Below are 18,409 nucleotides of genomic sequence, written 5' to 3' on the forward strand. Positions count from 1 at the left end.
TTTCTGGGCTTTCTGTCTTGTTCTGTTGGTCTAGATTTCTGTTTTTGTGCCAGTACCATACTGCGTTAATGACTGTAGCTTTGTAGTATAATCGGGAAGGTTGTAGTATAATAGTCAGGAAGGTTGATTCCTCCAGCTCCATTCTTCTTTCTCAAGACTGCTTTGGCTATTTGAGGTCTTTTGTATTTCCTTATGAATTGTGAAATTTTTTGTTCTAGTTCTGTGAAAAATGCCATTGGTAGTTTGATAGGGATCACACTGAATCTGTAGATTGCATTTGGTAGTATAGTCATTTTCACAATATTGATTCTTCCTATCCAGGAACATGGAATATCTATCTGTTTATGTTGTCTTTGATTTCTTTCATCAGTGTCTTATAATTTTCTGTGTACAGTTCTTTTGTCTCCTTAGGCAAGTTTATTCCTAGATATTTAATTCTTTTTGTTGAAATGGTAAATGGGATTGATTCCTTAATTTTTCTTTCTGATTTTTCATTGTTAGTATATAGAAATGCAAGTGATTTCTGTGTATTGATTTTGTATCCTGCAACTTTGCTAAATTCCCTGACTACCTCTAGTAGTTTTCTGATACTATCTTTAGGGTTGTCTGTGTACAGCATCGTGTCATCTGCAAACAGTGAGAGCTTTACTTCTTTTCCGATCTGGATTCCTTTTATTTCTTTTTCTTCTCTGATTGCTGTAGCTAGGACTTCCAGAACTACGTTGAATAATAGTGGTGAAAGTGGACACCCTTGTCTTGTTCCTGATCTTAGGGGGAATGCTTTCAGTTTTTCACCATTGAGTATAATGTTTGCTGTAGGCCTATCATATATGGCCTTTACTATGTTGAGATAGGTTCCTTCTATGCCCATTTTTTGAAGAGTTTTAATCATAAATGGGTACTGAATTTTGTCAGAGGCTTTTTCTGCATCTATTGAGATGATCACATGGTTTTTATCTTTCACTTTGTTAGTATGGTGTGTCACACTGATTGATTTGTGTATATTGAAGAATCCTTGCATTCCTGGAATAAACCCAACTCGATCATGGTGTATGAGCTTTTTGATGTGTTGCTGAATTCTGTTTGCTACAATTTTGTTGAGGATTTTTGCATTTGTGTTTATCAGTGATATTGGCCTGTACTTTTCTTTTATTGTGTTGTCTTTGTCTGATTTTGGTATCAGGGTGATGGTGGCCTTGTAGAATGAGTTTGGAAGTGTTCCTTACTCTGCAATCTTTTGAAAGAGTTTTAGAAGGATAGGCATCAGCTTTTCTTTTTTTTTTTTTCTTAGGGCTGCCTGCACCCTGGGACTCTTGACCCCGCTATCCTGCAAGGCTGACGCCAGCTGTAGACCCTAGACACTCGGCATCAGCTTTTCTATAAATGTTTGATAGAATTCTCCTGTGAAGCCATCTGGTCCAGGGCTTTTGTTTTTTAGGAGATTTTTGATCGCAGCTTCAATTTCAGTGCTTGTAATTGTGTTGTTCATAATTTTTATTTCTTCCTGGTTCAGTCTTGGAAGATTGACCTTTTCTAAGTATCTGTCCATTTCTTCCAGGTTATCCATTTTATTGCCATATTGTTGTTCATAGTAGTCTCTGATAATACTTTGTATTTCTGCATTGTCTGTTGTAACCTCTCCTTTTTCATTTCTAATTTTGTTGATATGATTCTTCTCTCTTTTTTTTTGATGAGTCTGGCTAAAGGTTCGTCAATTTTGTTTATCATCTCAAAGAATCAGCTTTTAGTTTTATTAATCTTTACTATTATTTCTTTCATTTCTTTTAAATTTATTTTTGCTTCGACCTTTATGATTTCTTTCCTTCTACTAATTTTGGGTGTTTTTTGTTCTTAATTTTCCAGTTGTTTTAGGTGCAAAGTTAGGTTGTCTATTTGACGTTTTTCTTGTTTCTCGAGGTAGGATTGTTTTGCTATGAACTTTCAATGGCACTCCACTCCAGTGCTCTTGCCTGGAAAATCCCATGGATGGAGGAGCCTGGTGGGCTGCTGTCCGTGGGGTCGCTAAGAGTCGGATAGGACTGAGCGACTTCACTTTCATTTTTCACTTTCATGCATTGGAGAAGGAAATGGCAACCCACTCCAGTGTTCTTGCCTGGAGAATCCCAGGGACCGGGGAGCCTGATGGGCTGCCGTCTATGGGGTCGCACAGAGTTGGACACGACTGAATCGACTTAGCAGCAGCAGTAGCAGTTCCTCTTAGAACTGCTTTTCCTGCATCCTATAGGTTTTGAGTTGTCATGTCTTCGTTGTCATTTGTTTCTAGAAATTTTTTGATTTCCCTTTTGATTTCTTCAGTAACCTGCTGGTTCCTTAGAAATGTGTTGTTTAATCTCCATATGTTTGTGTTTCTTACAGTTTTTTTCTTGTAATTGATATCTAGTCTATAGTGTTGTGGTTGGAGAAGATGCTTGATATGATTTCACTTTTCTTAAACTTACTGAGGTTTGATTTGTGACCCACGATGTGATGATGTCTCCTGGAAAATGTTCCATATGCACTTGAGAAGAAGGTGTATTCTTCTGCATTTGGATGGAATGTCCTGAAGATATCAGTGAGATCTGTCTCATCTAATGTATCATTTAAGACTTGTGTTTCCTTATTAATTTTCTGTTTTGATGATCTGTCCATTGGTGTGAGTGGGGTGTTAAAGTCTCCTACTATTATTGTGTTACTGTGAATTTCTGCTTTTATGTCTATTAGTGTTTGTCTTATGTACTGAGGTGCTTCTATGTTGGGTGCATAGATATTTACAATTGTTATGTTTTCCTCTTGTATCCCTTGATCATTATTTATTTAGTGTCCTTCCTTATCTCTTGTAATCTTCTTTATTTTAAGGTCTATTTTGTCTGATATGAGGATTGCTACTCCAGCTTTCTTTGCTTCCCATTTGCATGGAATATATTTTTTCTATCCTCTCACTTTCAGTCTATATGTGTCTTGAGGTCTGAAGTATAGACAGCATATATATGGGTCCTGTTTTTGTATCCATTCAGCCAGTCTGTGTCTTTTGGTTGGAGCTTTTAATCCATTTACATTGAAAGTAATTATTGATATATATGTTCTGATTGCCATTTTCTTAATTGTTTGGGGTTGATTTTGTAGGTCTTTTTTCTTCTCTTGTATTTCTTGACTATATAAGTCCGTTTAACATTTGTTGTAAAGCTGGTTTGGTGGTACTGAGTTCTCTTAACTTCTGCTTGTCTGAAAAGCTTTTTATTTCTCCATCAATTTTGAATGAGATCCTTGCCAGGTACAGTAATCTTGGTGGTAAATTTTTCCCTTTCAGTACTTTAAAAATATCCTGCCATTCCCTTCTAGCCTGCAGAGTTTCTGCTGAAAGATCAGCTGTTAAGAGTATGGGTTTCCCTTGTATGTTACTTGTTGCTTCTCCCTTGCTGGTTTTAATATTCTTTCTTTGTGTTTAGTCTTTGTTAGTTTGATTAGTATGTGTCTTGGTGTGTTTCTCCTTGGGTTTATCCTGTATGGGACTCTTTGTGCTTCTTGGACTTGATTGACTCTTTCCTTTTCCATGTTGGGAAATTTTTCAACTATAATCTCTTTGAAATTTTTCTCATACTCTTTCTTTTCCTCTTCTTCTTCTGGGACCCCTGTAATTCGAATGTTGGTGTATTTGATATTGTTGCAGAGGTCTCTGAGACTGTCCTCAGTTCTTTTCATTCTTTTTACTTTATTCTGTTCTTCAGAAATTATTTCCACCATTTTATCTTCCAGCTCACCGATTTGTCCTTCTGCTTCAGATATTCTGCTATTGATTCCTTCTAGAGTATTTTTAATTTCAATAATTGTGTTGTTTGTTTCTGCATGTTTATTCTTTAATTCTTCTAGGTCTTTGTTAATTGATTCTTGCATTTTCTCCGTTTTGTTTTCAAGGTTTTTGATCATCTTTACTGTCGTTATTCTGAATTCTTTTTCGGATAGTTTGCCTATTTCCTCTTCATTTATTTGGATTTCTGTGTTTCTAGTTTGTTCCTTCATTTGTGTAGTATTTCTCTGCCTTTTCATTATTATTTTTTTAAACTTATTGTGTTTGAGGTCGCCTTTTCCCAGGCTTCAAGGTTGAATTCTTTCTTCCTTTTGGTTTCTGCCCTCCTAAGGTTGGTCCAGTGGTTTGTGTAAGCTTGTATAGGGTGAGATTTGTGCTGAGTTTTTGTTTGTTTTTTCTCTGATGGCCAAGGCTGAGGGAGGTGGTAATCCTGTCTGCTGATGATCGGGTTTGTATTTTTGTTTTGTTTGTTGTTTAGATGAGGCGTCCTGCACAGGGTGCTACTGGAGGTTGGTTGATGCCGGCTCTTGTATTCAAGTGGTTTCCTTTGTGTGAGTTCTCACTGTTTGATATCCTCTAGGGTTAGTTCCCTTGTAGTCTAAGATCTTGGAATCAGTGCTCCCACTCCAAAGGCTCAGGGCCTGAACTGTTTATCCATGCAGCTTTTCATCCACTCAACCAGCAGGTGTTCTGATGATCCCGCTGTGCTCCAGGCACAGAGCTCTGAGCTGAGGATTCAAAGACGAAGGGTTCCTGCACATAGGAGAGTAAGGGAGTGTGTGTTCTCACTCTGATGACTCTTCTGGGAGCCTCCTTTTGAATTGCTGGTTCAGGAACCCAGGCTCCTGCCATGTTGTGGCTCCATGTTCCTCTAAGTCCTTGGAGTTCTCTCTGTTCAATCGTCTCAGTTCAGTTCAGTCACTCAGTTGTGTCCAACCCACTGTTTAAGTTTCAATGTATAATTTGATTTCTCTTGGTTGCAAATTCTTCTGGGGAAAGAAGAATTTCTCACTGTATCCCCTAAGTTCTGACAACAGGGCACTTGGAAATTAATAAGTTTATGTGGCCTAATTGTGTCTATGTAAGCAGTGAGCTGGCTGAGAAGTCACTGAGAATTTGTAGTTATTGGAGGTTTCAATTCCATATGTGTTGCTGCTGCTAAGTCACTTCAGTCATGTCCGACTCTGTGCGACCCCATGGACTGCAGCCCACCAGGCTCCTCCGTCCATGGGATTTTCCAGGCAAGAGTACTGGAGTGGGGTGCCATTGCCTTCTCCGTCATATGTGTTATTTAGTCATAAACCAAAATACCATCTATGATTATAATGTTCTAAACTCTTTTCTTTCAAGGATGGACACCTTCTTCCTTCGTGTCTTCACGACAGAACAGAGCAGACAAGTCTGTTCTTGGTCCCGAAGATTTTATGGATGAAGAGGTGGGTGTGCAGAACTATAACCACCACTTTGCCAGTGGGATGTGGGTGGGTGGTTGCTGTAGCACCTTCTCTCTTCCTAGAACGTCCAGTGTATGATCTCCTCTTTGTAAGATTTTATCTTTTCGGTATTTGGACTTTATAGTGCCCTGTATGTGAATGGATTCTCGTTCATTGGTGTAGTGCCTGAACAGGCTAGTGCCAGTTTCTAAAGTCAAGAGTGTAAGCAGAAGGTCATATATTGGCAAATTTACTTGAAAATGCCCCAATTGCCCCAAAAGTGCAACGTCTGCTGAGCTGAGTACATAGCCTTCCACAGCGACTCTTAAAACACATACTGCTGTTTCAGTTCAGTTCAGTTTAGTTGCTCAGTTGTGTCCGACTCTTTGTGACCCCATGAACCGCAGCACGCCAGGCCTCCCTGTCTATCACCAACTCCCAGAGTTCACCCAAACTCATGTCCATTGAGTTGGTGATGCCATACTGCTGTTTAAGGAGGAGTAAATGACTGGAGAAAGGAGTGAAAGGAAGTCCCACGCAGGCATTTGCGTGTCTCATTAAAGTGACCAAGACCACCAGCTTCTTAGGGTAAACAGTGGGGGGTTCTAAAGTGGTCCTGCAGCCCAAAGGTTGGGCTCTGTTTTCTTGTAAAATTAAACCTGTTCTTTAAAACCTATTCATGGGTTCATTTGGGATAAAGATTAAGTAAAGTGCTTATATGGGCATGCTTTAGGCTGCAGGTAAAAGGCCAGGCCTTGACCTACATAATCTATGAGGAAGCCTATCTAATGAAACAAGTCTGGATGTCAGCAGGGTCCCAGGTTCTTAGTAATCTTCTGCACGTCAGCTTGTCCTTACATGAGCTCTCTTTGCCGTTGTGAAGTGGCTATGGTAGTTCGAGGTGGCACATTTGTGATGACATTACCTAGTGGAAGGAGGACTTTCTTTTTGGAATCTTTTCTTGAGAGCAAAGAAACCATCTGGTGGTTTTCCCCTGCTCTGGTGAATTCTTTTATACCCATTCTTAAAGCAGTCCCTGGCAGGGAAAATGGGATCAGAATGCCTGGCTTAGATAAGACATGAACCACCGCCCATCTCCTGAACCCTCCGTACCCCACCAGAGACACCAATCCTGAAGTGCACGGTGGCTCAGAGCAAGGCTGGTGCCTGGACAGCCTCAGGGCGCTGTGGGGAAAGAGGAAAGGGCCTTGGTTGTTGGACAGGCTGCTGATGGTAACTGCTTCAGTAAATGCAAAAGCTAACACTAAGCCTGGCACAGAGGTGCTCCTGAATACTTGCTGACTTCGACTCTAAAATTACCCTCTTCACACTGACCTTTGAGATATTGTCCAAGAAGAACAAACAATACAGCCCGTACTTCCTGTCTTCCTAGCGTGGCATTGCCTGTAGTGGCTTCACTGAGCAGCCACTGTCAAGCAACTTTGTTGTTGGCCACTAGCCTTAACTTATCCAAAATCACTGTGAAAATCAGCTTCTCTGCTGATCCTTAACTCAGTTTCGTAGTTTTAACATTTTTTTTTTTCAGAGAAATAAAGCCATGTGATGTATCATATTTAATTACTTTCCAAATAATGTGAGTAATTCTGTTTGTCTTTTTTTTTTTTTTTAAGGATCTTAGTGAATTTGGGATAGCACCTAAATCGATCGTTACCACAGATGATTTTGCTTCTAAAACCAAAGATCGGATACGAGAAAAGGCCCGGCAGTTAGCAGCGGCTACTGCCCCTATTCCTGGAGCCACTTTGCTTGATGACCTGATAACACCAGCGAAGTAAGAAGGATTTTTTTGTAATTAATCCATTTATGTGGCTGCAGTGGGTCTTGGTTGAGGCTTCCAGGACCCTTGATCTTGACATGCAGGCTCTTTTAGTTGGAGCTTGTGGGATCAGCTGGTAAAGAATCCCCCTGCAATGCAGGAGACCTGGGTTCGATCCCTGGGTTGAGAAGATCCCCTGGAGAAGGGAAAGGCTACCCACTCCAGTATTCTGGCCTGGAGAATGCCATGGACAGCATAGTCCATGGGGTCGCAAAGAGTAGGACACGACTGGGTGACTTACACACACTCACTGTGGGATCTTTGGTTGTGGCATGTGTGATCTCGTTCCCTAACCAGGGTTGGAAACCAGTCCCCTGCATCGGGAGCTCAGAGTCCTAGCTGCTGGACGGCCAGGGACATCCCTAGAAGAATTTAATTCTGACTTCTCTGATCTTGGCATCACTGCCTTGCCTGTGTATGATAATCTTATTGTTTAGTCGCTCAGTCATGTCTGACCCTTTGCAACCCCATGAACTGCAGCACGCCAGGCTTCCCTGTCCTTCACTATCTCCCTGAGTTTGCTCAAACTCACGTCCATTGAGTCAGTGATGCCTTCCAGCCATCTCATCCTCTGTTACCCACCTTCTCCTCTTACTCTCAATCTTTTCCAGTGAGTTGGCTCTTTGTATCATGTGGCCAAAGTATTGGAGCTTCAGCTTTAGCACCAGTCCTTCCAAAGAATATTCAGGATTGATTTCCCTTAGGATTGACTGGTTTGATTTCCTTGCTGTCCAAGGGACTCTCAAGAGTCTTCTCCAGCACCACAGTTCAAAAGCATCAATTTTTTGGTGCTCAGCCTTCTTTATGGTCCAACACTCACATCCATACATGACTATTGGAAAAATCATAGCTTTGACTAGATGGACCTTTGTTGGCAAAGTGATGGCTCTTTTAAATACACTGTCTAGATTGGTCATAGCTTTTCTTCCAAGGAGCAAGCATCTTTTAATTTCATGGCTGCAGTCACCATCCGCATTGATTTTGGATCCCAAGAAAATGAAATCTGACACTGTTTCCACATTTTCCCCATCTATCTGCCACGAGGTGATAGGACTGGCCACCATGATCTTCATTTTTTGAATGTTGAATTTTAAGCCAGCTTTTTCACTCTCCTCTTTCACTGTCATCAAGAGGCTCTTTAGTTCCTTTTCACTTTCTGCCATTAATGTGGTATCATCTGCATGTCTGAGGCTGTTGATATTTCTCCTGGCAATCTTGATTCCAGCTTGTGATTTATCCAGCCTGGCATTTTGCACGAGAGTCCCTTGGACTGCAAGGAGATCCAACCAGTCCATTCTGAAGGAGATCAGCCCTGGGATTTCTTTGGAAGGAATGATGCTAAAGCTGAAACTCCAGTACTTTGGCCATCTCATGCAAAGAGTTGACTCATTGGAAAAGACCCTGATGCTGGGAGGGATTTGGGGGCAGGAGGAGAAGGGGACGACAGAGGATGAGATGGCTGGATGGCATCACTGACTCGATGGACGTGAGTCTGAGTGAACTCCGGGAGTTGGTGATGTACAGGGAGGCCTGGCGTGCTGCGATTCATGGTGTCGCAAAGAGTTGGACACGACGGAGTGACTGAACTGAACTGAATCTTAATTAAGGTTAATTTGGCTGCAAGTAGGAGAAGCCCTCTTAGCCTAGCTTGAGTACAAAAGGGGGTTTTGCTAAAAGGACCTTGTGCTGTTACTACATGGCATACTCTAGAACTCTAGCCACTGGCTGTGTTACTGGAGGCTACAAAGCTATTAGGAGCTGGTGCGGCTTCCCTCTGACCCCCTGCCTCACAATTTTAAGGGGTCTCTCCTCATTCTACCCTCCCATTCTGCATATCTCCTTGTTCTGCTCCTGGGCATGTGGCCTGATTTGGCAGCCTCAGACCATCATGGCTTCCAAGGCCACATGCTTGGCATCTGTGTGCCCGTCCCAAAGCCCTGGGAGAGGAGGCATCTGATGGACTTCCCCAAGTTCAGTCAGCTGTAGTGAGAACAGCAGGGCCATGCAGTCCTAACAGGGATGGGAGAAGGGCTCAAGCATGGCAGATACATGAGTTGCTTGTTTCCTGCTGTTCCTTGGTGTTTTAAAAAGTTCATTGTTGGTACCTTGATATCCTAGATTATCTGTTGGTTTTGAATTGCTAAGAAAAATGGGTTGGAAGGAAGGACAAGGAATTGGTCCTCGAGTAAAGAGAAGACCACGCCGACAGAAACCTGGTATGTATATTGATTACTATCAATTCTGCAGCATACTTTTAAAAAATATTTACTTGGCTGTGCCAGATCCCAATTGCGGCATGTGGGATCTTTGATCCTTGCTGCCTCAGTTGTGGCATGCAAACTCTTAGTTGTGCCATGCAGACTTTTTTTTTTCGAAATTGTGTATTTATTTATTTATTGGGCTGTGCTGGGTCTTAGCCACGGCACTCGGGATATTTGCTCTTCATTGCAGCATGTGGGATCTTTAGTTGGGACCTATGAACTCTTAGTTACGGTGTGTATTATCTAATGTCATGACCAGGGATTGAACCCAGGCCCCGTGCATTGGGAGTGTGGAATCTTAGCCATTGGGCCACCAGGGAAGTCCCCTACAGCATACATTTTTGATGACTATCTGTTTCTAGCAATAAGATTGCTGGGTCAAGTGATGTGCACATATTTTAGGGTTTTTCGCCTGTAATGCGAGATAACTTTCTGGCAGGATTGTACTATTTTACATTCCCACCAGCAGCCTAGGAAAGTTCTTGTTTCCTACCTTTACCAAAACAGTGTTGGAGCTTAACATGGTTATTTTCTGTTTATTCCTGTCCCGTGGTCTCCCCAGCCAGACTGTGAACTCTGGGAGGAAGCAGTGCTTTCCTTCCGGTTCCCCGTGGCTCTGGGCGGTAGTGGCTCGTCACTGTGTGCGTTGTCGCCAGAGTGCAGGTAGGGCAGGAGCTGGTGGAATACCCGAGTGACGAGTGCCTGACGCTAAAGCTGGAGCACCTCTTACAGGCTCAGCCATCTTCCTCTGAAGTGTGTCAGTGAATCAGCTTTCTATATTTCTAGTCACGCCTGGCTAATGCATTTGAAATCTCTTTGATAGATCCTGGAGTAAAAATCTATGGTTGTGCATTACCCCCTGGAGGCTCTGAAGGATCTGAGGTATTGTATAGAACGATTGACCTTCAGTTTGGCACACTAGCACCTGTTATTTTACAAATGTGAAATTTAAGGTCAGAAAATTTTAGAAATCAGTCCTATCCTATTATAGGGAAATACCCATACCCTAAAACTGTCCTCATTATGCCAGATAATGCATTCAGCAGCATGCCAACCCCACTGATGCCCCCAGTCTGTTCAGATTCTTAAAGTGGAATTGTTTGTCAGAAATAGGCTCACAGATATAGAAAACAAGCTTATGGTTAGCAAAGGAGAGAGTGATGAGGCCAAGGGGGAGAGATAAATTGGGAGTTTGAGATTAAAATATATACACTGTGTGTGTGTGTGTGTGTGTGTGCTTAGTTGCTCACAATAAGGACCTACTGTATAGCACAGGGAACTGTATTCAATATCTTGAAATAACCTATAATGCAAAAGAAATCTGAAAACGATATATGTTATTAAACTGAATCACTTTATTGTATACCTGAAACTAACATAACATTGTAAATCAACTGTACTTCAACTTAAAAAAAAAAAAAGGTTCCAAAGTATGGAGTTGTTTGTGTTAGTGTCACTTGTTTGGGGACCTGATTTAGTGATCTGTGATAGCAGAAACGAAAGTATGATTACTCTTGTCTGGGGAATGAATCATGGCATTTGAAAATGGTATTTTACAGGCTTTACGCCAAGCAGTGACTCACTTGCATTCCACTTTTTAAACGCTGAAAATAGGATGAAGATGATGACTACTTGCCAGAAAATGTGACCTTTGCACCCAAGGATGTCACACCCGTGGATTTCACACCCAAAGATAATGTACACGGACTGGCTTACAAGGGCCTGGATCCTCACCAAGCGCTGTTTGGAACCTCAGGAGAACATTTTAATCTTTTTAGTGGGGGACCCGAAGAGACCGGCAATCTTCTTGGAGACATTGGTGTGAATAAAGGAAGAAAATTGGGAATTTCAGGCCAGGTAAAAGTGTTTTCTGTTTTATAGACAGGGAATCATTGACAAAGAAGAAGAATTGTCATATAGCAGCATGCATGTGAATGCTTGCGAGGTTGCCTCAGTCATGTCCAATCCTTTGCGACTCCATGGACTACAGCCCACCAAGCTCTTCTGTCCATGGGATTCTCCAGACAAGAATACCAGAGTGGGTTGCCATGCCCTCCTCCAGGGGATCTTCCCAACCCAGGGACTGAACCCACATTTCTTATGTCTCCTACATTGGCAGGTGGGTTCCTTATCACTAGTGCCACCTTCGAAGCCCTTGCCCCATAGTGAGCACTCATTATTGATTGACTAAATGAAGATCTTAAAGGGTTTGTATTTTCCTTAAGAGCTTGTCTGAAGATATTTAAAACATACCCTCCTGATTTGAATATGTCATCCTGTGACCTAATGTTCTTGGTGGGGTTTGCACATTTCTAGGTGTGAGACCTGCTTTTCCATACCCCTGCTGGGCTGAGCAGAAAACCACACTTACCTCTTTGATTTAATTAATAGTTGAATCACAGTTTGCCTCTCCAAATTCAGGTCCACGTTTTACTACCTCTCTGACTCTTTCCCAGTGCTGCAAGCCCTAAGTCAGGAACTTGGGTGTAGGGTTTACTTGGGAGACTTGGTTTTGACCTTTGAGGAGATGGAGAGCTTTTCCTGACTGCCTGTTCTCTCAAATCGACTCAGAGATCCTTTTCTTTCCTATACATGTTTTGTTTTGTTTTGTTTTACCCAATCCTTAATCACAAAGTGATACTTGTTCTTGGCCATTTCCTACAAAGATTAGGAGTTCCTTTGGCAGCCTTTTGAGTAGCAGTGGTCTTTAGACCCTGGTCACCAACCCTGGCCTCAGTAGATGAACATTCTTCCTTTTTCCTTTTGGAGGTCTCATTTCCCCCGCTGCACTGCTGCTTGGGTTTGATCTCCACTTCTCTTCCTGCACTGGGACCCTGACCATGGCTGCTGCTGAGCCTGGAGGATAGCTGCAGCACAGGAGGCGGGACATTCCCCTCTGGTCATTGTTTTCCAAAAGACCGGGATCCATGTGTTAATCTGGGGCTCCCATTCGCTTCCGTCTTGGTGATCTCCAAGTGCTAATGTGGTCTGATCAGTCATATCCTTATAGTAGCTTCATCCTTCAATGCAGGCATACACTAAAAACCTGAAATTGCTCAGTGTGAAATTCTGTTTTTAAAGGCTTTTGGTGTAGGTGCCCTGGAAGAGGAAGATGACGATATCTATGCCACAGAAACTCTATCCAAGTATGATACTGTTTTGAAGGATGAGGAGCCCGGGGACGGACTATATGGCTGGACAGCACCCAGGCAGTATAAAAGTCAGAAAGGTAATTCCATGGGCCCACAGCTGATGGTAGGACCAAGTGTCAGGACCTCAGGAAGAAGGGATTGCACAATCGATACTGGAGGGTCAGCCTCTGTGGAGCAGGAAGTCATTGGTCAAAGATGCCGAGTGAGAAACACAGTGGGGAGAAGACAGGCCCACGGTGGGAAGTAAGACAGAAGTGGGATTTAGACCTGTTCAAGGCCAAAGCCAGCTGTCAAGGCAAGGTCAAGTGGGGAGGAGGAAGGGGCCTGAGTCAGGAAAGAAGCAAGTATGTGGACAGGTGCTGGCTCATGTTGCAAGTCAGAGCTGACACTTGGTCAGAGGGTAGTACTCCCAGCTCAAGGAACCGGGCAGGTGGCCAAAGGAGGCCAACTCAAGAAACCGGTCAGGAAGCCAGGTGTGGGGACCACGTGGTCCGTCCAGAGAGCCTGCAGCAAAATGGAGATTGGTGCCCAGCCCATCTCTTCACTTGTGTATCTGGCTCTTAGGGGCTCTTGTTGAGCTCAGAGATGGACTTCTCTCTGTACACCTGGAATTTCAAGTCAGAGTCTATAGTGATTCAGACTCTATGGATCTAAGTAGGATTTCAGTTTTTCTTTCCAGAGAAGGTGTAGGGAGGAGTCAGTAGGTTTTAATGACATGGGATTTGAATCCAGTCAGAATTGTATTTGAATCCTGGCTCTCTCCTCAATCAGACCTAAATTTGAGTCACAGCTCTCTTCTGCCCACCTGCATGAGTCTTATAACCATTTGTAAAGTGAGGGTAAAATCCACTCTGAGGCCATTGTAAGGATTAAATGGCATCACAGGTTTGGCATAGTACCTGCCCCAAAGAATAAATGGTGAATAAATGACACCTTCTATAACAACCACTTAAAGTCAGATGAGAATCTAAATAAAACAATCCATTTAGACATTTTTAGCTGTAGTCAGGTCAAGCTTGATCTAACACTTAGAAAATATATCTCAATAATCTAAGCATCACTCCCCCAAATAATGTCAATTTTACATTTCCAGAAGAGAAAAGAGCAGGTGCAAAAATAGTCTTCAGAAGTAGTTTGCTTGATGGCTGTGAGCACGGACTCTGAAGACAGACTTCCTGGGCTCCAGTCCTGGCTCTCCTCAGTAATCGGCCGTGACCTTAGGCAGGCTGCTCTGCCTCTCTGTGCCTCTGGCAGTGAGCATGGCAGTGACTCACCTGTCCCATGGAGACCCAGCACTATGCATGTGTGAGTGACCTCTGTCCTCGTCACCGCTAAAAAAGTGAAAGTCGCTCAGTCGTGTCCGACTCTTTAGGACCCCGTGGACTACAGTCCATGGAGTTCTCTAGGCCAGAATACTGAAGAGGGTAGCCTTTCCCTGTTTCAGGAGATCTTCCCAACCCAGGAATTGAACCAGGGTCTCCTGCATTGCAGGAAGATTCTTTACCAACTGAGCTCTCAGGGAAGCCCAACAAATAGGGTTTTATACAAGGTGCTGGCTGGGTGTGTAGCCAGACGTTAGTAGACGTCACATCCGAGTGGGAACTAGGCTGCTTTTATTTTCTTCCTTTTGCTCACCTGTATTTTCAGATTTTTCTCCCAAGACTATGTATTGGTTTTTTAACTGAAAAGAAGACATATAAATTAGCGTTATAATATAACATATTAATTAATATTATAACTTGTATTGCCATATGCTAGTTATTCCTTATAGTTGACCAAATATTCATTTGGGATTTTCCATAAGGTCTATGGAAAAACCTAAACAAACTTTGTGGCCAACCCAATACTAGCTATATCAACATTAATATATATTGTTTTTTTATATATATATATATATATATACACATATATATATTACTAATGTTAACATATTATTTATATGCTATGCTATGCTAAGTCACTTCAGTCGTGTCCGACTCTGTGCGACCCCATAGACGGCAGCCCACCAGGCTCCCCCATCCCTGGGATTCTCCAGGCAAGAACACTGGAGTGGGTTGCCATTTCCTTCTCCAATGCATGAAAGTGAAAAGTGAAAGTGAAGTCGCTCAGTCGTGTCCGACTCGTATAGTAATTACTAATCTATAATAAATACATATTTAAATCTGCCTTCTCCGCCAAATCTTTGGCTCTTTCTTTGTATGGCACCTTTGCCTTAAATCCCCCTCCTCTCCGCATCAAGCCTGGATTGGTGCCTCCCTCTAAGCTCCTCACCCTCCCCTTATTACCTCGCTGCCACAGTCCCCTCCCCTCCCCTTAGGGTCACACCATCTACGGTTCTGACCTTACGGTTTTTCACTGAGTGAGTCTATATGTAGCCAGCCTCCATAGCTGATTTTTAAATAGTTGTTATTTTTTTGATCAATAGGGCTGTAATAGTCTCACGGCTCTCTGTGTATAGACGTTTATTTATTTCTTCAGAACAAATTCATAAAAGTGAAATTGCTGGGTTTTAAAAGAATACAAAATTCTGAGAATGTAAAATTTAGTCCTATATCTCCCTACAGGATTTTAGGGATTTCCAGAAGCTGGTACAAACATTCTAAGTCAGCTGAAATACAAAGAATGAGACCATAGGGGAGGGTAATTACTGGCCAGTGCTGCGTCATAAATGGTTTAAAACCTCAGCACCACCTACACAGCACGTAGCCATGCCTGCTTCAGGGTTCAACACCCAGCTTGTGTAAGTGCTGGTGGTCATGTAGCAGGGGCTTCTGGCTACAGAAAATGCAGTTCATGCATATGGATTTTCAGCATAACCTCTAAGTGCAGACAGTCCTTGAGAATCAAAGGGGTTGTCTCTGAGACCAATAAAACCATCCCTAGCTGCAAGTCAGAGGGCCTTACTCCTATCCTGAATTAGTGATCTTTGTCTCTTGTTTGAATTTCAATTGAGAAGAAGACGAAAGCACCTTTAATTAGTCCCACGATTAGATTACAGGCTGACCTGGCTGTAATGCGTTCCGTGCCTTATTTGGATGGTTGCTAAAGAAACTGGGAAGTTTGTTGCCCCATGGTTCTCCATGACTCTTTCAAAGTTATTTTTATTTTTTATCCATAATTGTTCTCTTGATGGTTTTGAGATCTTTTACTCCATAGAGTATATTCTCTGGTGCCCCTTGGCTTAGAACCTCAGGTACTTTTTCTAGATAATATCGATGGAGGTGCCATGGGCAGCCTAATCTACACAGGGCGGTGTGCTCTGGGCTGCTGGTCACTGAGTCAACAGAGGTGTGAGGGCTTTACAGGCCATTCTTTCCTCCCTTTTACTGATAGCAGTGACATATAGTGTTTTATGATCTTGGAGATAAAAAATTGAGGTCTTTTGTCTTATTCTAATCTTCTTTGCCTCTGGAACTAATCAAATTACATCATTTTGTAGAATCAGAGAAAGACCTTCGCTACGTTGGCAAAATTTTGGATGGCTTTTCCTTGGCTTCTAAACCTTTATCTTCCAAGAAAGTAAGTTTTTTTTTTTTTCCTTGCTGGTTTAATGTTTAAAATATCTGCTGCTGTGTAATCTCAGTTATTATATTAACAACTGAAAAGATAAATAAATTCTGTTAACTGAGGCAACAGCTTGGTGACTATTAATGGTCCAGGGAAACATTCTACGTTGGAAATGTCAGTCAGCAGCCACACTGTGTCCAAAACATCTAACCGCTAATCTTTTTTTTTTAAGAGTTTTTTTCCCTAATATATATATTTATCTATTCAGCTGCGTTAGGTCTTGGTTGTGGCGCACGGGATCCTTCATTGTGGCGCACGGGATCCTTCATTGTGGCACATGGGCTTTAGTAGTTCTGGTCTGGGCTTAGTTGCTCCATAGCATGTGGGATCTTAGTTCCCCAACCAGGGATCAAACTCCTGTCCCCTGCATTGCAAGGCAGATTCTTAACCACTAGGGATTCTTGGACCACTAGAGAAGTCCCTAACTGCTAATCCTTTAAATCTGAGCTTCAAGTGAGTGGTTATTTCCATTAAGGAAGAATTATATTAGAAGCTGGTAGGAGAAAAAAATTGATACAACCCTAGGGGCAATGTAACTTATAGAAAGTTTCAAAGAGCCATAGCAGCTCCTGGTCCCGACTCCTCCTGGCAGCCATGGAGCACATTAGCTGCTATGGGCAGGGCTCCCTGGGCTCCTTGTTTGTGCCAACTGGAAGGGAGAAAAGCTGGGAGCATGTGGGTCGATCCTGGGGAGAACTCTCCATGCCTTTCCAGGCAGTCCTGTCTCTGTGAGCTTTTTTACAGCTTTGGACACATGGTTCTTTAACAACCTATCGGAGCCCCATGCTCATAGGTTTGGGTGGGTGGTTGGTAGTTCAGGAGGGGTGTCTGACCATTCGCTTCCTTGGCATCCTTATGTTAGATTGTTCCACATTTTAACGGGTTTTTTGTTTTTGACTCAGTAAACGTTTGTTAAGTATCTCTGTGGCTTGGCCTGTAGTTCTCCAGAACCTGGGAAGCCAGGAACAGCACAGCCTGAGAAATTATATGTGGTATTACAGTGGCTTTGATTTGTTTAGTTGTGATAGTTACTGAAACAGTGAGCAGAATATATCAGAACAGTATGGGGCATGTAGTAAGCTGCTATCGTTTACCAGAAATGTCAAAGGGGAGTATGAGTTTTTTATACGAATGAAAGGGAGCATTAAAACAGTTGAGAGGGACTTCCCCGGTGGTCCAGTGGTTAAGACTTTGTCTTCTAACACAGGAGGTATAGGTTTAATCCCTGGTCAAGGAGCTAAGATCACACATGCCTCATGGCCGAAGGACCAAGACATAAAACAGAAATAATATTGTAACAAATTTAATAATGACTTTAAGAATGATCCACATTAAAAACAAATCTTTAAAATGGTCGAGAAGTACTTATTCTACTCAGTGTTCAAGACTAAGTCTTGGCCTCCAAGTAGCTCCTGCTCATTGAGAGAGCTAGACAGACAAACCCAGTGTTGTGGGCAGGATGTATAAATGGAGAGAAGGACACTGGTGGTTCCTCACTGGAGAGGGCTTTGGGCATGAACAATTCAGAGCGGGATTGTGTGCACTGAACCTCTCACGGACAGGCAGGTTTTCTAATTTGTGCCTAAAAACCCAGGCTCTGCATCCAGAGGCGAAACAGAGCAACGATTTAGCAGAGGGAGTGAAATGCTTTGAATGCAGGGAAAGTGAAAGTTGCTCAGTCGTATCCAACTCTTTGCGACCCCATGGACAATACAGTCCATGGAATTCTCCAGACCAGAATACTGGAGTGGATAGCCTTTCCCTTCTCCAGGGGATCTTCCCAACCCAAGGATCTAACCCAGGTCTCCCGTATTACAGGCAGATTCTTTACCATCTAAGCCACAAGGGAAGCCCAAGAATGTTACAGAATGTGTAGCCTATCCCTTCTCCAGCAGATCTTCTCAACCCAGGAATAGAACCCGGGTCTTCTGAATTGCAGGCAGATTCTTTTATCAACTGAGCCATCAGGGTAGCCCTTGAATGCAGTAGAGGAGAATGAAGAAGAGTCGTGTATACATACACTTCTTTTCTGCCACGCTCTTCTGGACTTTAGTGTCATGGTAACAGGAGAATGTTCCTGGCTGATTTGGGAGTCTGTGTTTTTCAGAGAAGGCAGTCATGCTAAGATGATAAAAATGAGATTTGCTAATGATGATCATAGCACTCTTTCATGACTCTCATCGGACCAGGTGCTCATCCCAGGGTGCACCTTACAGCCACCTGGGAAATTTGGGACACTCCAACCACAGCTGACATTTTTTATGGGACAGAATGCAGGCACCAGTAGTGTTAAACCCCCCAGGTGAGTGCAGTGTGTGGCTGGAGCTGAGAACATTCAGTGATTCACTGATCAC

The 18,409-nt window shown here is 42.8% G+C and overlaps 1 protein-coding gene across 1 annotated transcript in view; it reads left to right on the forward strand.

The window, feature by feature from the left end:
- GPATCH1 (G-patch domain containing 1) overlaps window positions 1-18,409 on the forward strand; it is a 55,375-nt gene that overhangs the window by 10,998 nt on the left and 25,968 nt on the right. Inside the window, exons 3-9 of the mRNA XM_061387898.1 lie at window positions 5,156-5,241; window positions 6,870-7,030; window positions 9,194-9,291; window positions 10,160-10,218; window positions 10,951-11,193; window positions 12,418-12,565; window positions 15,928-16,007. Coding sequence (XP_061243882.1) covers window positions 5,156-5,241; window positions 6,870-7,030; window positions 9,194-9,291; window positions 10,160-10,218; window positions 10,951-11,193; window positions 12,418-12,565; window positions 15,928-16,007 — 875 coding nt within the window. The remainder of the gene's footprint in view (window positions 1-5,155; window positions 5,242-6,869; window positions 7,031-9,193; window positions 9,292-10,159; window positions 10,219-10,950; window positions 11,194-12,417; window positions 12,566-15,927; window positions 16,008-18,409) is intronic.

The sequence above is a fragment of the Bos javanicus genome, chromosome 18 (assembly GCF_032452875.1).
Source record: "Bos javanicus breed banteng chromosome 18, ARS-OSU_banteng_1.0, whole genome shotgun sequence".
In the NCBI taxonomy this organism is placed as follows: domain Eukaryota; kingdom Metazoa; phylum Chordata; class Mammalia; order Artiodactyla; family Bovidae; genus Bos; species Bos javanicus.